We start from the raw sequence: 22511 nt of genomic DNA, 5'->3' as shown, positions 1-22511 counted from the left end.
GTCCTCAGCTTCCCGTCCATGGAGTGTGGGATGAGCCGGATCCTCGGGAATCCTGAAGCCTGGCAATGACTGCTGGGGAGTCCAGACCCTCAAGGTATGAGGTGCTGGTAGGAGGGCAGCAGGATGGCACAGGGTGGGCACACTCTGGTCTGGGTGCTGTCATTTTATGACTGAATTTCTTGCACCTGAATTGGAGGTTTTGGACAATTAAATGCACTAAAAAGCTGTCTCAGCCTTTTCAGGTCCAGGCCTGGGGGGGGAAAAAGCAGATCCTCTGGCCTGTGATTCCCAGCATGGAGAGGCTGTGGGGGCTGCTGGAGCAGGGATGAGAGCTGAGCTCTGCTCCTGTGCCCAGCACAGCTCCCATGGTCACTCAGCTCTGTGGCGTCACCAGGGCCCTGCCCTTTCCCGAGGGAGCAGTGGGGCCCTGGTGAACGTGAGCCCCTGGGCCGGGGCAGCTTCCCAGTGCTCCAGCCCGTGTTGGAGCTCGGCCTCGGGGCCCTGCAGTGCCCGGAGCAGGGGGAGCCCAGCCCAGCCCGGCCCCGCGCTGGAGCACTGGGCTCAGCGGGGAATCACCCCCCTGCACCATCACCTTCCTCACTCGGGGGCTTTGCAGGAGCATCTGCCGGGAGCCTGGGAGGGCTGCCCAGAGCCATCGGCTGTGCTGCTGTTCCCCTGACCTGTCCCCTCGAGATTTTCCTCCTGCTGCTCCAGGAAAGGCTCCTGGGCAGGGAGCCCCTGCAAGGGGCTGGGGCTGCTCCCACCCACTGCTGAGGGAGCCTCCAACAAAAACGGGGTGCTTGGGCAATGTCCTCACCCTTGGGAGCCACAAATGAAGCACAGAAGAATGTGCTGGGTTTTAAAGATTTTTTTTTTTATTTTGTTTTTGTTTTTATTAAAAAAAAAAGCCCCTAAATTCTATGGCTTCCAGGAAGCATCAGAGAAATTGAAATGCCATATCTGTACACTTGGTTTTAAAGCAGTAACTAAACTCGCAATGGAACAAACGCTCTCACATACAATCGCAGTATTTGGACTCCTCGCTGGAAGGACAGAGAGTCCCGGGCTCGGGCCACGGCCCCGGCAGCCGAGGGTGTGCGCACAGAGCCGGGCACTCCGGGCACACCCTCGGGGCCGCCTTCCCTTCCCCTCCGCGGCTCCTCTTCGGCCTCTGCCGGGGCTGCTCTGAGCCGACGCGCTGACAAGGGACCACTTCCAGTGAAAATTTTAAGGCGATTTTAAAAATTCGTTTGTTCGCCTCGCTGGGGACACGAGGTCAAACGTTGCACGTCCCCTTCCCGCCGTGGCCAGGGACGCAGCAGCAGCTGGGGCTGCAGCCCGGACAAGCCAAAGCCGGGGTCAATCCCGAATTTAGGATGAAGAGGGGCCCTGGGGAGGGCACGGCCCCGTGGGAGACCCCACGCCCCCCCAGCCCCTCCACAATCCGGGGTCTACAGCCCCCCGAGATGGTCAGTTTGGACAAATGTTTCAAAGCAGCCACAGATGGTCCCATCCCTCCCCCGCCCCCCCTCCCCCCCAGCACAGCCTCAGCCCCTTCTCTTGGGGCAGAACAACAGGGTTTTGGTAAAGATAAGTGTGTCCCCCCCCAATGTGTCACGATCAATACACACGACAGCGCACGGGGTCAGTCACGTGGGGAGCTGCAGTGCCCTGGGGGTGGCGAGGAACACGGGGGTGCGGGGGGTGTCCGTGTGTCAGTTCCAAAACCTGCATTCCCCCAGCCCCAGGAGCGGGCCGGGAGGATCCCACAGCGGGGGGATGCCATGGTGGGGGATTCCAGGCTGGCAGAGCCGCTCCACCCCGGTGCCTTTCACCGCCCGGCCCGGCCCCCAGCCCGGCCCCCGGGAGCAGCCGCGGGGCCTCGGGGAGCTCAGGCTGTAACACCAAGAGGCCGATCAAGCCCTGCCCGCACCTACAGCTGTTGTGGAAACATCCAGCTCCAAGACATGGCAGCACCAGAGACGAGGCTGCTTTGCTTCCCCTCCCTGCTTTGCCACCGCCATTCATGGGTCCCTTTGGTCTCGGCCGTCCCTGTCCCTGTGTCCCCCAGCCCCTGGGAGTCTCGGACCTGCTCTCGGCGGGACCGGACGGCGCCTGTATTGCTCGCAAAAGTGCATCGTAAATGAACTGTAAACGCGTTTCCTCTCCCCGCCCCCGCGCCCCCGGCTCTGCCCGCCCGAGCGGGGCCGGCCCGGAGCCCAACGCTCGCCACCAACGGCCTGACCGAGGGGGACCCGGCGGGGACGCGGGGCGGGGCCGCAAGGAAGAGCAGAATTCGGTAACACTGAAGATGACGGTCAAAGACTGACGACTCAGCACTCTGCACCGAGACTCACTTTAAATTAACTTAAGAGACAAAGAAGCAACAGAAAAAAAAATATTCCTCCTTAGCCCACTGCTCTTGAAATTGTCTTCGTCTTCTTCTGACAGCGACGGGTCAGAGTCTGTAGTTGATCCCCATTTCGGACTGGTTATAAACTCAAAGCAAGTGACGCCGTGGGTTTTTCTCTTTCTCTTTTTTTTCTGTTTGACGGACGCAGGAACTTCAGCGAAGTTGGGCTTGGTTCGAGTAAACGGCCACGAGTGGCGGAGGAAAGGACAAGCAGTTTGGGGAGGCCCCGCTCCCCACCTGCGCGTGGGGCGCTGGGGGAGCCCGTCCGGCCCGGCCCCCCGTCCCCGTCCAGCCCGAGGGGCCGTTGGCTCCGCGGGTCGAGATCCAGCCACGGCCAGAGGGAGAGGAGCCATCGCTCGCCGCTCCGCCCGGCCCCGGCAGCTCACTTGCGACGCTTGGTGGTTTTCCTCTTCCTTCTCTTGAAGAAACAGCAGCACCTGGAGACAGAGGGACCCGTCAGCCCCGGGGCCACGGCATGGAAGGCGCAGCAGCCCCGGGGTCAGGGAGGACACAAACTCCTCGGTGCCTTGGTGAGCCCCACGTGGGCAGAGCTGCTCCACCGAGTACAGCGCCTGGAACGTGGCAGGGGCTGGACTGGGAGCACCACAACGGCCACCAAAAGTGACACCTGCCACAGCAAATGGCACCGACCAGGGGAGTGACACTGACCGTGGCACACAAGGCCATGAGCCAGGGCCAGGCAGGGACTGCAGAGAAGGAGCAGTCCCAGATCCATCCATGGAGGATGCATCTGTGCAGGAGCCTTGGGCAAGGTGAGATGGGAAGGGCTGGGGTGGTGGTGACCCTGCAGGAACACCCCTTACAGGGTGCCAGGGGACAGCTGGGCTGCTGCTCCCCAGAGGGCACTGGACAAGGCATCCCGGGGCAGCTGCTGACCCCTCCTCCAGCCCAGCACTGGCGACGGGGCAGCAGGGCTGGGCCCTTACTTTGTATCGTCTGTCACCTCCACCTCGGTGGGGGCTGTGATGGGGGCGTTCGAATGTCCTGCCGTCGGGTCATCTGTGTTCAGCTCTCCATTGGTGGAGCTCATCACCTGCGGGGAGACGAGTGTCAGCAGGGGCAGTCTGGGGGTCTGCAGCCCTTCCTCTCCCGGCAAGCACAGGAGCCACCCAGGAGACCACCCAGCTCTGCCCGGGAGCACCGAGGTGCTCTTCGTGGCAGGATGGTGCCCTCACCCAGACCGCAGTGTTCAGCCTCAGTGCTGAGCTCTCCCCAAGAGCCCCATTGCACAGAGAGCTCTGAGCCCTTAGAACGCCCCTGGAAGGATCCCAGCTCCTGGGAGCCCCTGCACCAGGAGAGGGGCTTGCTGGCAGCCAGCCCCCACTGTGGGTGAGAGACGTGGCCTGGGAAGGCTGACAGCTCCAAGGAGCCCTTCCCACAGCTTAGCATCTGGACACACTTCTGCTTTGCAGCACCAAGACTCAGCCCAGTGCCTACATGAGGGCTCAGGCATCCCTGAGCTCCTGCCCATTCACCAGGGCAGCAGGGTCAGCCACAGTGCCAGGGCCAGGAGGACATCCAAGCCACCAAGGCAACTGGGAGGTGCCTGAACCACCATCCTGTGCCTGCTGCCCACAGGCAAAGCCAGGAGCTCCCTGGGGATGCGCAGGCCAAACACTCTCCAAGCTGCTCAGCCCCGGCGAGGACCCTTGGCCTTCCCCAGCCCCTTGGAGGAGCTGCCACCCGACAGCCAGTGCCCAGCCAGCAGGGCCGTGTCAGGCTGCAGCCCCTGACACCAGCACAGAGACCCCTGCGCATCACCCCGCAGTGCCGGGCGCAGGCGGAGCACGGTAGGAGGGTTTGCAGAGCAGGGTGGGGAGGAGGAAGGGGATGAGGGACAGGAGGAGCGAGGCAGAGAATGACCTGGGCCCTCGGAGTGCCCAGCCCCACGGCCTGCCTGGCACCACAGAGTGCCCGGCCCTGTGACAGCAACAGCGGGAGCTGTGCCCAAGCCTGGGGCCGAGCAGCAGCAGAGTCACCATGGAGCAGCAGGAACCAGCAAGAGCGGCGGGGACGGAAGCAGAGACAGAGGAAGCGGCGCAGGCCCAGCCAGGGGGACCCGGCATGGATGTCCCACCATCCATGCAAGAGGGACCCCCAGGCCAAGGCAGGGCTGAGCGGCAGCGGGCAGGAGGCGGCGAGCACGGGGCTGACGGCGCCAGCACAGGACCAAGGCAGGGCCGCAGCAGGGGGACACGGCCAAGGAGTGCCCGGGAAAGGAGGAGAAGCAGGGCTTGGAGCCAGGGCTCCAGTCAAGGAGGCACAGGGAAGTCCCTGCCCAGATGAGCAGCACTGGGGGCAGAGTGATGCCCACACAGCTGCCATGCTGCAGTGTGCCTGCCATCCATCATCCATCCATCCATCCATCCATCATCCATCCATCCATCCATCCATCCATCCATCATCCATCCATCCATCCATCCATCCATCATCCATCCATCCATCATCCATCCATCCATCCATCCATCCATCCATCCATCCATCCATCATCCATCCATCCATCCATCCATCCATCCATCCATCATCCATCCATCCATCCATCCATCCATCCATCCATCCATCCATCCATCCATCCATCTCCAACTGCCCTCTAATTCCCCCTGGCAGAACCAAGGGAGCCCAGCAGCCCCCGGGAAGCAGCACCAGCCTCGTCTGCGAGCCGTGAGCATCCCGTTGCACCACAGGGACAGGCTGTGCAGTACGTGCTGCAGCTGGGGCAGGACCCCGGGCTGCGTGGCCCCGGGGCGGGGGAGCGGGGCTGATCCCGGCCCCGCGGGCGGCCACGAGGCCCAGGGTGGCTCCGCTCCCTCCCGCGCCCGCCCCTGCCCCAGGCGCGTGGTTTCATGTACCTGGACGGACCCCCCGAGCCTGCCGGCTGCCAGGTGAGCTCCCAAAGGCTCCTCGGCAGGCTGCCCACCGGCCTGAGGATCCCACACCTCCGTCCCCTCGGGCGGCTGCTCGCGACAGGCAGGAGGAACAGAATGAAAAGAAACAAAAGAAAAGAGGGAGAATGGGGAAGAGAAGGGAGAAGTGGAGGGAAGGGGTGGGAAGAGTGGCAAAGGGAGTCAAGAAAATAAGACATGCAAAAGCAAAAACATGACCGGAGCAGCTCGAGTTGCTGATTGCGGAGGGCACCCGTGCAGCACTGTCCCGGCGGCTCCCAGAGCGGTCCCTGTGGTGACGACGGGGGTCTGTGTCCCCCTGCCACCTACACACACACCCCCACGGCCAGCCCCACGCAGGGCCACCCCATGGAGCAGGGCCAGCTCCAGCAGGGCTGGTGGCCGTGATTTGGAGCGGGCTGGGGCAGCAGAGCTGGAGCTGCAGCCAGGCCCAGGTGACGCCGCATCCCCAGGACGACGCAGCGCGTGGCAGGGCCTGTGTGGCACGAGCTGGGCCAAACCCTCCCCTGGTGACCACGGCACGGCCCCACAGCTGCGGGGACACCCTGTGTCCCCAGGCTGGACACTGCTCCCATGCTCCAGGAGCTCTGTGCTTTGCTCTTCCCCCTGCTCTGGAGAAGGGATGTCCAACATGGCATTTCCCTGGTGCTGGGGGCACAGAGCAGACCTTACTGGGATCAAGCTCCCAGAAATGAGCCAGAGGTGATTTGAACATGTTTCCCTCTCCCTAAGGAAGCTCTGCCAGTGAGAGCAGGGGCTGTGCCAGGCTCCCTGTGCTGGGCAGGAGCAGCCTGAGGAGGAGAGAGCGCTGCACCCCCTGCTCCAGCCCCTTTGCAGGTGCTCTGCCCCTGAGGGGGTTTGGGAGGACAACGGTTTGTACAGGACTGCTGGAAAACACATGAGGTTTGCTCTTGGTGGCAGCAGTGCTAGAGACACGTGTCCTGCACCAGGGCAGGACAGGCCACAGCACTGGAGCAGTTCTGAGCAGCCTGGCCCCTCTCCCACACAGCTCTGCCCGATCCCTGCCCCGGGCTGGGCTCCCTGTGCCCTGCCCATTCCAGAACAAAGGCAGCCCCAGCATGGGGCAAAATGCTGCCAAGCTGCCCCACCAATCCTGCCCTCCCTTGTCCCATGTCACTGTCCCATCGACGGAACAGCATCACAAGCAGAGCACTGAGTCACCCCATGGGGACAGTGTCCTTAGCAGAGGTGGCTCAGCCTGCACCAAGCCCTCCCCCACACCCCAGGCTGGACCCTGCCCCTCACCAGCTGATGTCCAGGCCTGGCACCCCCCAGTCATGCCACAAGTCCCCACAGTGCTTCCTCCCTCTTCTGCCAGGCCACAGGAACATTGCCCTGGGCCCCCAGCAAGCCACAGGCCCAGAGCTGTGGGAGGGAACTCCTCCCACAGACAGCACTGAGGGAAAACGATGTTCCAGTCCCTGCCACCATCCCTGCTGGGCTCCAGGTCCCTGGAGCTGCAGCCCGAGCTGCCCAGGCCAGGCCCTGTGCCCCAGCCAGGCCGTGCCATTGCTCACCTGGTGTTTGGTGTGTGGCTGTGCTTTGTCTCTGTTCGGGGGCTGCACCTGCACCTCGCTGTGCATCGTGCCAATGGGGGTGGGCTGGGGACACAAGGGACAACGTCAGTGCAGCACTGAGCCCTCCCAACACCCCGCAGCCAGATCCAACCTCTGGCCAAACATCCAAAACCCCCCAGAACCGGGGCCTGATCACTGCCCCTACCCCTGCCCCAGCAGTGCCAGGCTTGGTATCTGGCTGCAGCGAGCCCAAGGAATGCACCCATGGCAGAAAGTGAGGTGCCAGCTCGGCTGCTGGGGTCCCCTTTGCTCCAAGAGCCTCAAATTCCCATGTCACAGCCCTGGAGTTGGCGACTGGTGAGGAGGGTGGAGCTGGTCCCCTGGACACAGTGTGTGGCAGGGGTGGCTGAGAGCCACCTCCTCCCTGGCTGCTGCCCCTGGTCCCTGGGGTGTCTCACCCTCTGCCCCCAGGCCCTGAGCACTCACCAGAGGTTTCCCTGCCCAGTCGTATTCGTAGTCGAACACGTAACCGTTCCTCTCGAACAAGTCTGTGAAGAGCTTCCTCAGGTAGTCGTAGTCGGGCTTCTCGAAGAAATCCAGGCGCCGCACGTAGCGCAGGTACGTGGCCATCTCCTCTGCGGGGACACGGGGGCTCAGGGGGACAGGGCACAGGGGGCTCGGGGCTGGGGGCTGGGCTGGGCAGTGCTCTCACCTGGGAAGTTCTCACAGAGCACCTCCACCGGGGTGGCTCTTTTGGTGTCACCAATCTTCTGGTACCTCTCCTTTAGTGTGTCGGCCTGGCGGGGACAAGGGGGGTCAGCACAGGGGCTAGGCACTGCCCTGGGCTGTCACACTGTGTATGATTTCTTGGACTCCCTTTCTCAGGTAACTCCTTCCCAGGAAATTCCCTCCCCGGGCAGGTGTGGAGGACAAAGCCCAGGGTTTCCAGGACAGCCACTGTGAGAGCAGCTGGGAGGACACAGGGAGACCTGCAGCTGCTCAGCACTGCAAGGGCCTGGCATGGAGCTCAGAGCTGGTGAGGTGTGAACCCTCCAACACCCCAGGGACCAAACCTTTCCCCCTCCCCATGCCAGGGCAGAGCCACACCCACAGGAAGCCATGCCCAGGGGCAGCAGGAGCTGGCAGTTACCTTGAGGCCTTGCCAAGGAAGGCTCCCACGGAGGAAGTACATAAACATGTGCCCTAATGCTTCCAGGTCGTCCCTGCGGCTTTGTTCTGCATGGAGAAAAAGAGACATGGGTCAGTTCCCACTACAGCCACTGATCCCCCAGATCCTGCAGCACCCCATGTGTTCTGCCAGCACCCAGAAGAGCAGGAGAGGCAGCCTGTCCCCAGCCCCACCTCTGGCACCCCTGCCCTGCAGTCCCTCCCTTCAGCCAGGAGGCAGGGCTGGCTGCCTGTGCCCACACACCTTTCCCCAGGTGGGTGTTGATGCTCATGTAACGCGCTGTCCCTGTCAGGCTCTTGTGCTCTCGGTAGGGGATGTGTTTTTTGGTCTCGGGGTCAATATACTCTTTGGCCAGGCCAAAATCGATGATGTGGATGGTGTGCTGCCGCTTGCTGCCCGGCCGCCCCACCAGGAAGTTCTCTGGCTTGACATCTCTGTAGATCAGGCTTTTGGTGTGGACGTACTCCATCCGTGTGATCTGGGGCAGAAGGAGGTGTCAGTGCCAGGGCAGACACCCACCCCGCGTCCTGCACGCTCCTGCTCTGGGCCCTGCTCTGGCCACCTCGCCCCTGCTCCCCTCAGCTGGCCCCAGCCCCAAGCGTGGGCACATCAGCTCCTTCCCACCATGGGACACAGCCCCAGGTCTGCTGCACCCTGGGCACACAGTGAGATGCTCTGGGCACACTTAAGATGCTTAAGGGCTGTGAAGGGGTGGAGAGCTCTCCCTCAGCAGGGAGGGGGCGAGGTCTGGGAGAGCCAGGCAGGGTTGTGCCAGCATCTTCCCCCCATTCCCCAAGGGATGCCCGTGCTGCCTGCCCACAGTGCCCACACACCCCTGCTCCCCAGGGCTGCAGGGGAGCCGTGCAGGGCTGCAGGGGAGCTGTGCAGGGCTGCAGGGAAGGTGCAGGGGCTGCACTCACCAGCTGGATCGCGATCATCAGGACGGTCTTGAGCGTGAAGGTCCGATCACACAGATCAAAGAGATCTTCCAGGCTGGGTCCGAGCAGCTCCAACACCATGGCGTTGTACTTCCCACAGGGGCCAAAGTAGTAAACCTGAGGAATTCCTTCTGCAAGAGATGGAGCAGAGGCTGTGCAGGGCTGCAGCAGGGCCACGCTGTCACAGCCATGCTACTGCCAGACAGGGACAGGGGCTGCAGAGCGGGGATGTCCTGCACTGCCCTCCCTGCACAGCCAGCCTGGCTCTGCTCGTGGCAGCAGGGGGAAGAAGACAGCTCCATCTGCATCCCTGACTCTGCTGAGGGGGTGGTGGGGGGAAAGAACTAAATCAAGAGATCAAAGATGAGATCTGTGTAAAACCAGCCTCTCCCTGTGGAGCAGATGGGCAGGAGCTCAAGCTGGGGGTGAAGCTGCAGAGTCACATTTAGAAAGCCTCTCTCCCAGCAGTGCCCCTGGCAGGCAGCTCCCCAGGGCAGCCCAGCCCAGCCCCGTACCTGCATTGCCGAGCTGTTTGTAGAACCGATACTCCAGGTGCAGCTGGGGGGCCCGCGATTTTATGGGTTCCTTGGAGGAGAGAAAGGAGAACAGTTAAGTAGGAAGCAGGATGTTCAAGGGGTCTGGGTGTCAGACACATCTTTCACATGCTGGCAGAAGCTGGACTGAGAGCATTTGGGGTTGGGAGCAACTGGTATAAAATGGAGATGAGGCCTCAGGGGATGATGAGACAAAATCAGCCCATATGGGAGCCAGATCATCTCATCCAGTGAGAGGAAAACATTAATGGGATCAGGTACCAGTGGGGCCACCCCCTCTGCTGCTGGCACTGGCTGAGCACAGCACAGGCCATGGAAAGGGCTGGGAGAGGCACGACTCAGCTCTTCCCTGCCCAGACCTGGATCACCCCTCCTGCAGTGAGGGGTGTTCCCAGACTGCTCTCAATTCCCAGTGGGAACTCCCTCACAGCCCCCCAGCCACCACATCCATCACATCCCAACCCAACACCATGGGAGAAAGGGGAGAAGCCTCCTTCCTAATGGCTGAAACATCCCCCACCCCGACCATGGAGGAACTCCCCAGTTTGACAGCTACTCACCAATTTGATAGCTACGTATTCATTTGTGTAGAGATTCTTCCCTGCGGGCAGAGACACAAAAAAGAGATGAAAAGCAGTCCCTGCATCACCCCCACCACACATCCATCGCTTCCCTGAGGGCTCCTGGGCTCAAAAACATTCTGAACAGGTTCTGCTGCTCCCACAACACCTGAAGGGGCCTCAAGGTATGAGCGGGAGCAGAACCCACTGTGGGGAGTTGCAACATGCCCGATAATTACCCCCAGGTGGGGGATGTGGATTCCTCTGGGACAGGGAGGCTCCTGGGGGCTGGAGCTAAGGCTGATGGGAGGGGGCAGCAGCAGGACGTGACTGGGCAAGGCAGGGACAAGGCTGAGACTTGGTGCTTCTCCCAGCCCCACAGGGCCAGGGGGCTAAGGAGGTGTGCTATTCACACGGAGGGATGGCCAGAGTCGGGGGACACTGAGTTTTGGCCAGTGGGACCCTGCAAAGGGTGGCAGGGAAGAGGGACACCCGGGAGCACTGGCACAGCCAGCAGTGGTCTGAGGGCACCACAGGTAGGTGGCAATCTGTCCCCCATGGCTGGGGTCACTCCTGGGAATGGCACATGCTTGTGCGTACGTGTGTGCGAATCAACCTCATCCCTGGGGATGTTCCTGCCTGCCCAAGGGCACAGGGGAAGCCAGGAGCAGATCCATGGCATGGCCCAGACTGTATGAGCAGCTGAAGGCTGCAGGAAGAGCCCAGGGGAGTGAAGGAGCAGCCGTGGCACCCAGCACCTTGTACAGGATCCCCCAAGAGGGCTCCACACCTGCACAGGACCTTTCACACCATAACCACAAGAAGGCTGAGCTCAGGGTGCCTCCACATCCCCCAAAACCAGGGGGCTGAGGAAAAGGGGACACACCTGGGAAGCAGCAGCACAACCTCTGCCCAGGCCCGTAAAGGCCAAGATTAAAGGTTTGCAGGAACAGCTCTGAGCACTCCCTGTGCCAGGGCCCGCAGGAGCCCAGGCAGGTGGGGGTTAAGGGCAGCAGACTCCAGATCCCAGCGATCCCACTGCCTGGCACGTGGGTATCTGATGGAGCTGCATCTGTCTCCTCGGATTTTCTCCAAGCAATTTGCTTAGGGAACAAGCTCCTCCTGGCGTAAGATTTCATCTGCTCTGACTGCCGCTCTCCACCTGAAGCAGCAATAAATCCTGGCCGGGTGACATCAGAGCCAGCTGCTGAGCGCCACAGTCGGCGGCAGGATTAGGGGAAGAGGGATGAATGGGAGATATTAACGGAGCAGCTCCTCCCAGGGATGGGCTCTGCAGCCAAGGAGGGGCTCAATCCTGCTGCCTTCCTGACCCTCTCCCATCCCAGGGGACCTCTGCCAAGCCACTTTGCTGCTTCTGCATAAAGCAAATCCCTTCACAGTGATTAGGGAGGAAGGGATTTGGGAGGGAGGGAGGGAGGGAGGAATGTCTGGCAAACACAGCGTGTGCCAGATCCAGGGGGTTTGTCCCATCACGCACTGACATTTCCTGGGGAGCAGGTGGGACGCCCCCAGACCTGTGCCTGGCTCCACAGGGCCATACAGTTCAGTCCAAAACAATCACTGTTGCCTTCAGGGCAGCAACATGGGATCAGAAAACTCACAGCTGGATTTTCCCTGAGGTCAGGCAGGATTTGAAGGGGGGAAAATGTAACATGGCAGGAAAACTGCCAGAGGGACACTGCAAAAGGGACTCAGCAGGCAGGGAGAAGGGATGGAGGCAGGAGAATCCCCAGCAGTGGCATCTGTCCTGTCTCCACCACATAGTGGTGGCTCGCTGGCACGGAAAGCTACCAGCAGCAAGGCTCTGGAGCTGGCAGCATTCTCCCAGCCCAAAAATGAGTCCAAATCATTTGGTACTCCCCTGGTTCAGCCCTTCCTTAGAGGGCTTGGACACAGCTGATGGACAAGATGGGGAGCAGAGACTGGTCAAATCACCACCCTCTGCTTCCCCTTTCTGAATTAAAAAAGGTGCAAATAGCAGAACTGGCCTGTCATGAGATTAATAAACCAAGAGAAAAGAAAAAGCAAAACAGTAAGGAGGGAGGATTCCTTCCATACCAGGGAACTCCCCACTCCAGCTCCTGGAGCCACCTGCTCTGTCCCAGTGTTCACAAGGGGGCAACTTTTACACCCAAAATGTGCCAGAGCCCAGGGAGTACCTAGGAGGCCTGGAGCAGGCAGGACTTGCAGCACAAAAGGTGCTTTTGAAAGGAAATAAAAGAGAAAAGTGGTGAGATGGGAGGCAGAAAGCAAATATTTGCATTGCAGGGGCCTTTGCCCGGCTCGGTGCCGGAGGTGCCTCCAAACCCAGCTGGCAGCACCTGCAGGATGCAGTGTGTGGGACCAGAACGGGCCGGAGGCAGGAGCAGGCAGCCAGGCCTGGGGCCGGGGTGTGCTGGGTGTGTTAAAGCCAGACCCGGCTCTCTCTGCTCTCCCCTCCCCAGGGATTTGGCAGCAGCACCCAGCACCTGCTCCTGCACGTCACAACAGCCAGGAGGAGCCCGGCTCTGCGCTGGGCTCCCAGCTGGCTCCCCATCCAAGCAGCTCAGGACCATGGAGTCACAGAATCATTAAAGTGGGAAAAGACCCTTCAGATCACCCCTCTGATCACCAGCCAGCAGCACCACCATGCCCATGTCCCCAAGTGCCACATTCACATGTTTTTGAATGCTTCCAGGGTGGTGAGTCCACTCCTACCCTGGGCAGTCTGTTCCGATGCTTCCCAACACTTTCAGTGAAATTTTCCCAATATCCAAACTAAACCTCCTCTGGCCCAGCCTGAGGCTGTTCCCTCTCTTCCTGTCCCTGTTCCCTGGAGCAGAGCCCAACCCCCCCAGCTGTCCCCTCCTGTCAGGAGCTGTGCAGAGCCACAAGGTCCCCCCTGAGCCTCCTTTTCTCCAGGCTGAGCCCCTTTTCAGCTCCCTCAGCTGCTCCAGCTCCTTCCTCAGCCCCATTCCTGTCTCTGCACATGCTCCAGCCCCTCGCTGTGACGGGAAAAGCGAGCACTGAGGCTGCCCCTTGCCTGTGGCACAGCACAGAGCTGTGCCTGGGCACTGGGAAGGGAATTTGGCTTCCCAGACCTGGGAATGCAGTGGAGGAACAGGGGATGGGGCAGCTGCACAAAAAGGCAGCCAGGCCCAGCCCTGCCAGCACTGCAGCTGCAGGGACAGTGGCTGCTCCAGACCAAGCAACAACAGTTCTGTGGAATGCTGGGCTTTAACACCATCAGAAGAAAAATGTTATTTTAGAGCTTGACCTTCTCTAAAGGAGGCTCTGAACAAGCAGGAGGCAAAGCAAGTCTGAGCAAGGGAGGCAGGAGCAGCAGGAATTGTGTGGGTTCCTCTCTCCCAAAGCCTCCAAAGACACCCGTGTGCCACCTCTGGCACGTGGTGTGTCTGTGGCTCTGACCTCTGGGAGGTGGCTGAGCCCTTGGCCACACTGCAGGTGCTCACAGGGAGGTCTCTGCAGAGCCCAAGACAAGAAGGGTGTCATGAGCAGGGCAATGAGCCCAGACACTTTTTCAGAAGGCACTTTTTGTGGCCCCAGGTAACTCCCTGGGAGTTCCTGGGAGGCTGCAGGACAGGCCCGAGAGCCACAGCTCAGGAGGGCGTGGGAATGTCCCCAGCACCTGCACATGACCCTTCAGCTGGGCCATGGCCCTGGTCCAGCTGCAGTAGTGAGCTGCTCCTGGCTCACACACTGCACACAGACTCACCCCCTGTGTTCTTCCCTCCAAAATCCCGAGTTTACTTTAAAAGAGAATTCATTTCCAGTTTTTAATTTTGAAGGAAAACAGCTGCTGTGGCTCCAAGCTGCCAGCAACAATGCATACAGCAGGCTGGGGGAGAGGGGTGGGCACGGAGAAGCTGCAAGAAGCACATTTTCAGAAGTTTACTGCTGGAAGAACAGAAGCAGCAGCTGCTGCCAGGTCCCCCATCCTTCCCTGCACCCTGCTCTAGGCTGAGGCTGCCATGGGGCAGCTCCATGGCACCGCCTGGCAGGAGCACCAGCCTTGGGCCAGGCTCAGGAAGGGCCCCTCAGGGAGGGTGCCAGGACTAAGGGCAATTCCTGGCTCTGAGGCAGCCTTGCACCAGGGAAGGACCTGCACAGCACCCAGGTGCTTTGGGATCAGTTTTGACCTTTCTGCTGAATGTCTGGGTTTACCTCCTCTCCCCCTACCCCAGCCCATCCCCAAGCACTCCTGAGTAACTGCTAAGAGGAACCTGCTCCAACAAACCCTCTTTGTGAGTGTGCTGGTCCCACTTTTGGGGCACAGGGAGCTGGCAGGGCTGCAGCTCGGCTGTGCCCAGTGCCAGGGCACACGAGCCACCAGCCACACTCTGGTCACCCACTGCCATCAGCATCCTGCTGCCTTGTGTTTCAGAGGGCAGCATCCCACCCTGGCAGGGAGTGGGGCTGGCTGTGGCAGCACGTGGGCAGGGGGAGCTCAGGGGGCTGCAGGCAGCAGGCACTGCCCTGGGATGCTGCTGCAAAGCCCCACAAGGAGCTGGGCTGGCGCTGGACCACAGCTGGAGGCTGGCAGGGGGAGGGATGAGCACTCACCAGCTCAGGGTGAAGCTCCAGGACATAACAAGGCAATAGGACCCAGCATCTGCACAACATAAACCTGCCCCTCTGTGCCAGAGGGCTGGGGCAGCCACCCTGCTCCAGCTCCCAGCCCAGCTCTCCAGTCATGCTGGTCCAGTGCGGAACTGGCTGGCAGCACTGCCAGACTGGGACTGGCACCACGTCCCCGCATTGCCCGGGATGCCAAGGCCAGCAGGGACAAGGAGAAGCAGGATCCAAATGCACAGCCCTGGCAGCCACAACTCCTGCCCACGTCATTCCCCTTCTGGCTTCCCACAAGTGCCTTATGCCAATGGTTTTTTAATATTTCATCTTTAAACAGATCACTTGATTTTGGACACCTCCTACATGGGTGGACATTTGTCTCTACCTGGGGCAGCTGAGCTGAAGCACCCTAAGGACAGATCACCATGTGCCCCTCGGTGTGGTGGAGAAATAAGGCAAAGTGGTACCTTTTTGGGGAAGACAGTGTCCCCTTCCTCCCTCCCCACCATTGGGAGCTGGGGGAGTCACCTCCAGGTACATTTTTTCAGGATCTTGTGGCCTTTGTTATGAGAGGAAAAAGGCCAAAGAAGATCTGGGAGCTTTTAAATACTGAGCTGCAGTTTGGCCTCTAAAGCCTTGAGGACTGAATTCTCTATTCCCAGGGGAAAGCTGAGTGCCCAGCAAGAGCTGGGGAACATCCCTGTTCATGCCACCACTTCACAGCAGGAGCCCTCTGGTCCTTTGCCATTCATCTGCAGTTGGAGGAATCCCTAAATCCAGAAAGCATTCCTGAGCCCTGATGCAGTTCGAAGGCACACCTAAGGAAGAGAGATGTGATTTTAGGAGAGGAGCCACATAGCTGTGGCTTCCAAAGCCATGGTGAGATCTCATGCTCAGGCCTGTAGCATGTTATGGCCAGGCACTGCAGGGTGTGACAGAGCCAAAAAGCCACGTGAAGGGACTAGAAGCTTCTCTTGCTGGTGGCAAGGACAAACTCTCACTGTGATAATCGACCACTGTGGAGCCCTGGAGCGAGAGCTCGCTGCTTGTCCCTGCAGCCACGAGCAAACCGAGTCCAACTGCTCCCAGGTCCCTGCAGCAACCTCACTGTCAGTTTGACAGACATCCCTCAGATCCATGTGAGACTCGTGTCCCCTTGCTGCTGCCCCTGGAAAATAAGCGGGAGGCCAAGGTGGAGGGGTGTCACACTGACCCTCAGCACTGAGCACGGCAAAGCAACACAGCCCCAGCTTCCTGCCTAGAGCAGGATCCTGGGATCCAGCTCACCCAGAAACACAGATCCACTGTGGAATGCTCAGTGCTAAGCAAGGAAAAGGAGGTGCAAGGACACAGGTGGACCCTGCACAGCTCAGGGCTCTCTGCCCACTGGCCCAGCAGGGAGGCACTGGCAGCAGGAGTGTCCAGATCCACCTGGGGAACTGAAAGGAGCAGCTGGTGCGGCAAAATCCCCCAGTGCCTCTCCTTCCACGAGCCCTGGGTCTGGAGGAAGGCTCAGAGCTCTTCATGACAGCGGGAGAGACAGCTGAACAGGGGAACTGCTTGGCTGGATTTTAACCAGAGCGTTTCCCCAGCTCTGCAATTACGGCGATCCCGCCGGGAAGTGCGGGGACGGGACGAGCGAGCCTGGCACCAGCCAGTCTGTCACGCCGGGAAGAGCTGACATTAACTCCCCACACAGGGAGGTGGGAACTGACCTCACCCCAGCCAGGGCTGCCACGGCTCCCCCCGGGGCCCATGGTCAGGGCAGGTTTAGCTCAGAGCTCGGTTTGAGAAGGTGGTGCTTAAAATACCACGGAGCACCAGCAGCCTGTGGCTGTCACAGGCTCTGGGGACTGCTTCTCTTCCCTCTTCCTAGAGCACAAGCCCCTTCCCAAAGCACTCACAGCCAAGCTGGCAGGGACTCCACCCACACATTCCTGGAGACATCCGGACTGTGCTGCTGGCACAGAGGTGCCTGGCTCTGCCAGACCACTCCCAGCTGCCTGATGCCAAGCAAAGAGTTAACAGCTTGCTGAAAGTCTCTGGGGACATTCCCAGTCCTGGGAGAGGAGCAACCTCCCCACCCTCCAAACAGGAGTTTGCTTGAGGAGTTTCCTGATAAACTTGGTTCAAAATGGAAAGTGACTATGGAAGATGCTTGGGTTTTATTCCTCCCTTTCTCTGACCTGTAGAGAATTTCAGGAGAGTCTCTCAAACAACCAGTTTCAATAACTGAAGAATTTACCCAGGATAACATCAGGATTCCCCTCCCTAGATGTTTGTCCCAGCAGAGTGAACGTCCCTCAGATCCCCATGCTCCATCCCTTGTCCCAAGGCACAGCGAGAGGGCAGCAACCAGAGCACAAGTGGGGTGAGATGTGAGATTTGGTGAGCACACAGTGGCATCTCCTGAATCCTTCCTTACTCAGTGCTCCTGGATTTGGGGGACACACAGATCTCCATGGCCACCACCACTTACAACAGACAGATCCAGCCTGTAGTGTTCTCCCTGACAGACCCAGAGAGCAACAGGCACGGGAGGAGATGGCAAACACCTCTGCAATCAGTCCTTTGGGCTGGGATGGGCCTTGGTAGATCAAGCACAGTGTGGAAGGATGAAGGAAGTGGAACCTCTGTGACAGAACAAGGGCTACCTGCAAGGGGCAACACTTCGACTCTGCGTGGCTGGTCAGCACCCCAGTGCCCATGGCCACAGCCTGTGCCAGCTCCTCCTGCTGCAGGAGGAGAATGCCAGGGCAATCCTGGCAGCAGTGGGTACAGCGAGGACAGAGATGACCCTTCTCACCTAGACGGAGCTCCCCGAAATTGCCGCATCCAATCTTCTTGCCGACACGGAAGTTGGGACCCACCATTAAGACTCCCGAGTTGGTTCCAGCACCCCGGCCTCCATGACCACTCCTTCCTCCACCTGTCTTGGACATTCTTTTACCTTCCTCCAGCTCCCCTTTCCCTCCTCTCTTATCAAAATCCATAAGTTTGTGATACCCCGGCCTCTCCACGGTTACGCTGCTGCCATACAAATCCCAGAGCTGCCGAAAATGGAAGGGGGAGGAGGAAAGAAGCAGGGTTCCTCTTGGTTAATACACCATCCCGGTGAGCGGTGGGAGGGCGGGGTCTGGAGAAGGAGGGGTAAGAGGCCGTCCACGGGTGCTGGGCTACTGAAATGTTAGTGCTTCCCAAGGTCCCGCCGGGACTGTCATCATCGCCGCTCACAGGGAGTTCTTTGGTGGAGAGAACATCCTGCAGACAGGGTCCTCCCAGCGCAGCTCCTCGGTGTCCCAGCTGTGCAAAAGGAGAGGCAGAAAATCAGTATGAGAAGGCAGAAGACAGCAGAGAGCTGTGGGCTCTGGGTTCCTCAGAGTCCCTCCAGCACCTTCCCTGCAGACAGATAATTCCTACAGCAATGAAAGTGCTGCAGTTGAGGGGTGGGAGATGCTGGGATAAACATCAGGTCCCAAAGTTCCCCATGCCTGAGATGTTGGTTTAAATAAACAAACAAATGATTTTTAAAACCGCTTGGTCAGCCAGAGGTGAAATGGTTGATGAGTGTCTCCATGTTGGAGCCAGCCAAGAGTGATGTGGGGGCAAAACTGTCCCCATGGGGAAGGGCTGCTGGCAGCTTCTGGAAGCATTCAGAGGCACCAGCCAGGGACTCTGAGACCCCAAGAGCAGAGGACACACGTGAACTCAGCATTATGGGCACACCATGCCAGGCATGGGGCTGCCCGTGGAGTGAAAATTATTTCACCTGGCTGGGAGGGTCCCTGTGGATCCAGGGGCAGGGGCCAGTGGAGTTGGAGCACCTCCCAGTCCAGCAGCAGTCTCTGCTGTGGTGGGTCAGGATCCTGTGCCAGCAGCCCTGCCCAGGACGGGGTTCCTGGAGAACAGCCACACTCAGGGCACCCACCACAGCCCACCTGGGCTAAGGGAAAACACCCACTTGGCAAACAGGAACTTACTAACATCCCACTGCCTCCTCCTCTGCTCTTATCAACCAATCTTGATTTTAATTGCAAAGTTGGGAGCGAGGCCCCTTGGTTGCAGCCTGGGCCAATGCTGTGACACTGGCCAGAGCAAAGGATGCTCGTGGCAGCGTGTTTGCTCAGGGGTGCAGCACCTTGCCTGCCTCGTGTGCTCCCAGTGAGGCTGCTGGAAAGCCCCGTGCTGCTGGGGGGGTTATCTGGGTTCCCCTCAGCTCCCACAAACAGGCAGCAATCAGCTCAGCCCCCTGAACCAGGGAGCTCCACCTTGTCTGCACAGCCCTGCTCATGGCAGGGCTGGATGAGGCGACCTTTAAAGGTCCCTCCAACCCAAACTATTCCACGATTCCACGACACTGGCTCCACACACATCCCTGTGCAGCTGCCTGTCCTCACATGGGTACAACAGCCCAACATCAAGGTCAACCAAAGCCTTGCTTCCTTCTGGACACAAGCCTGGGATGAAAAGAACCATGGACCTGCTCTGTGCTCAAGGAACCAGGTGCCCAAGAGGGAACTGCTCTCTCCCTCCCTCCAGCATTCTACCAGAGTGGGACTCCCCTGCACTGGGGAGGGTCAGGCTGGGTTCCTCCTCACTGGGGTGTCCGTGTGGGAGGCAGGAAGGACAGCCAGGAAGCTAAACACAGACAGAGGGGTCAAGCAGGATCCGGGCACACACCGGGAGGGCACATGAGAGACCCACACCTCCATTTCCCCCCCCTGCTCTGGTTCTGCTCCCAGCTTGACCCTTGCCAACCTCCTACCCCTCCTTTACCCTCCCTCCTCCCCACCTCTCTCTGCTCCTCTCCAGGCCCCTGTGACACAACTGAAAGCTCCCAAGAGCCCCCAGTGCCACAGACTCCTGCTGACCCCGTGGGGTTATCCAAGCAAACCCCCTCCTCCAGCTCCAGGAAATGAACACACTGCGAGCTCTGATGCTTGGCCAAACCCTGTAAAACTTTTTATTGGCTCTCAATAGCTATTAATAACAAAAAAAAAAAAAAAAAAAAGCTTCTCATGCTCAAGGGTACACAGAGGGAAATGTGGGAGCTCTAAGAGCAACCCAGGGAAAAAGACACCAAAGCCAGAGCTCAGCAGGGGGAAGGACTGGCTGTGCAAGGGTCCAGGGGCAGGACAGCCCCCGAGGGGGGCTCCCAGGCCCCTCCTGACACCAAATCCTCACTCTCCTCAGGATCCTGGCACACTGCCACTGCTCTCCAGGAGGCACCAGAGCTGTTTCAAAGGTGCAGAGTGCTGGGGTGCCACTTGTGGGACCTGCCTGTTCAAGCACAGGAGAATAAGGCTTGCATGCATCATGGGAGCCCCCTCCTGCCCCCACAAGCTCCAGCCTCCATCCAACACCTCTGGAGCACCCCTAGAGCACAGCAGCCTGGCCCTCCAAGGCCACCTTCAGCACACCAACAACCGGGGACCATCCTGCTGCACCCAGCACACCTCAGCCAAGGGAAACTGAGGCACGGGGAGCCTTCCAGCTCTCCCAGGGCTGGGCAGCCATGGGCTGGCTTCTGCTCTGGTGCTCCCTTCCCCCAGCAGCGTGTCCGTGCCAGCAGGAAGCGGGGTGGGAGCGGCAGGAGCAGGGCTTCCCTGCGCTTTGTTCTGCCCCAGCCCCGAGCACGCACGGCCCACACGTGACATCCTGCTCATTCTTCGCTCCCCCAATGATTTCCGCTCCGGGTTCAGCACATGGTGCTGCCCTCCCGACCTCCTCATGCTTCTCCCACCTCCTCAGGACACCGGGAGCCATTCCCCCAGGGCCTCCCAGCTCCCAGAGCGGGCAGCTCTCGCCCGGCGTTTTGGGAGCTGCTTTCCCTGGACACGGCTCCAGCCACACGCTGGGAAAGGGGAGCAGCTGGTGATGCACGGGCCCTGCTGCAGCTCCATAACCTGTTTTCCTTCTGAATCAGACCTTTATGCTCAGTCCCAGGGGATTCCAGGCCCAGACTGTTTGCACAGAGTCAGGCGGCCGACAGCCAGAGCTCAGGGAGCTCCAGCCCCGGCGCTTGGGATTATTTTCTTTGAAGAGTTACGGGCCAGCCTCTGCAAGGGAATTTCAGACAATGAAGTGAGGCAGAAGGGAAAAATTAAATCCTGTTTCCTGTGAACACAGGGAGACTGTGCTGCCCTTTCCCAGCCCAGACAAACGCAAGGAGCAGCACAGCACAACTCTGGTCCTGCCTGCGGAGCCTCAGGAGCAGCTCTCCTGGAGGGGCCCAGCTCCAAACTCCAATTTCAGGCATGTGGGCCAGATTCACACCCAGCGAGGCCACAGCCCAGCCCCCATGCTGCAATTCCCCCTTTCCCAAGCTGGGCAGTGAGAGCAGCAGGAAATCCCTGAACCAAATCCACGTGAGTCAGGCCAGGGCAAGTGATGCTCTCTCACACTCTGCCCACCAGCCTCCCCCGTGGATGAGCCAAGCGCTAGAAGGAATTGATTTTCTCATCCCAGGAGTGCCAAGGAGTCCACAGTGGCTCCCTGGACCTCGGGACAAAAGCAAGACCCACCTCTGTGCAGTGTCAGTGATTGCTCAGGTTTTCCACCCTGTGCCATAAAGGGATCACTGGCCTTTAAAATTGAGAACAACCTAATTAGAAACAGAAACTTTTGGTAAAATCCCAGGACTCCCACTGCTCCGGAGCAAAAAAACCCGTGTTTGTTAAAACACAGCAGCCTTTGGACAGGCAACAGGGACCCAGACCTGACCCATCCTCCCCAGGCAGCAGCACCATGGGGGAAGATTCCCTGTATAAAACTGATTTCACAATGTTCCATTTTGCACAGGAATCCTCTCCCAAAAGGTCACAGCGAGGCAAACAGCCTCAGGAAAGCACCTTCTAGGCTGGATTTCTTGGCCTGGAATCAAATCTGATGCAAGATGAGACTAAGAAAACTTGTTTCTCTCTTTGGGAGGGAGTGGAATAAATAAAGAAAAAAAATGAATTGTCCTGAAATTTGGCAGAAGAAATTCCAAAGCAAGCTGTGGTCTTAAAGCAAATAAGCAGTGCCCTGTGGTGTTTGCAGTGCCAGTGTTCCAAACCAGGGATCCTGGAAGGGAAACAAACTGCAGGCAAGTGCAAGTGCCTCAGCACCCCCAAAACAGAACCCCAGAAGCACTGAAAGTGCCATGAAAACGGGGCAAGCCCACACACCCTCTGATTCCCAAAGAGGGAGTTCACAGTGCTTTTGTTGAAACATTGGGTCCTTTTTCTTTGCCATCTGGTTTTAAGCAGGTCAGAGCTGCTCCAGTCACATTTACAAGCTTTTCCCTGCAGATGTAAGGGTGAGAAAAGGGGAATTGGGGTTGGGGGGAGTTTTTTTTTTTTTCCTTAAAACAAGAAAAGCTGCAGTTCTAGTGCTACCCCTTGTCTTTGTGACTTGGACCAAAATATCAAGGCTCGGGAAGTTCCTGCCCACATTTGCAAGTATAAGATGCTGAGGAGTTGTATTTTTAAGAATTTCTTTCCTGTAGAATGAAACCCTGTGGCTGCCGAGAAGGCACTTGTACAAACCATCTGGGGCACATTGTTCTCAGCCCTTTATATGAACACACACACCGTGTTCCTGGCCAAAAGAGGTTACAGCTAAACGGGGCAAGACAAAAGAGGGGAAGAAGAGGAAAAAAATAGCAGCCTGGAGCAGGGAAGTGGCTGGTGAAGGTCAGGGAGCAGGTCCATGGTGCTGCTCGGAACAGGGCCCAGGTGTCCTGGAGCAGCCATGCCCCGGGTGCTGCTCCCTGAGCCCCACCAGCCTTTGGGATGGTTCTTGGAGCTGGTTTCCCCATG

The 22511-nt window shown here is 59.2% G+C and overlaps 1 protein-coding gene across 3 annotated transcripts in view; it reads right to left on the bottom strand.

The window, feature by feature from the left end:
- Positions 1–2342: 2342 nt before the first annotated feature.
- Positions 2343–22511, bottom strand: part of CSNK1G2 (casein kinase 1 gamma 2) — a 41743-nt gene continuing 21574 nt past the window's right edge. For 2 of the 3 annotated variants that reach the window (XM_053999720.1, XM_053999719.1), the window contains 11 exons: positions 17516–18012; positions 10117–10157; positions 9518–9587; positions 8985–9133; positions 8308–8542; positions 8026–8111; positions 7588–7672; positions 7362–7510; positions 6876–6959; positions 3361–3467; positions 2343–2850 (listed from right to left, as the gene is read on the bottom strand). In XM_053999720.1, the coding sequence (XP_053855695.1) occupies positions 2796–2850; positions 3361–3467; positions 6876–6959; positions 7362–7510; positions 7588–7672; positions 8026–8111; positions 8308–8542; positions 8985–9133; positions 9518–9587; positions 10117–10157; positions 17516–17702 (1248 nt within the window). In that variant the 5' untranslated portion in view covers positions 17703–18012 and the 3' untranslated portion in view covers positions 2343–2795. Of the gene's footprint in view, positions 2851–3360; positions 3468–5283; positions 5389–6875; positions 6960–7361; positions 7511–7587; positions 7673–8025; positions 8112–8307; positions 8543–8984; positions 9134–9517; positions 9588–10116; positions 10158–17515; positions 18013–22511 lie in introns of all 3 variants that reach the window. The other variant, XM_053999721.1, reaches the window with a different exon arrangement.

The sequence above is a fragment of the Vidua macroura genome, chromosome 26 (assembly GCF_024509145.1).
Source record: "Vidua macroura isolate BioBank_ID:100142 chromosome 26, ASM2450914v1, whole genome shotgun sequence".
In the NCBI taxonomy this organism is placed as follows: domain Eukaryota; kingdom Metazoa; phylum Chordata; class Aves; order Passeriformes; family Viduidae; genus Vidua; species Vidua macroura.
The sequence above is the reverse complement of the archived record's forward strand: the minus strand, read 5'-3'. Positions and strand labels throughout refer to the sequence as shown.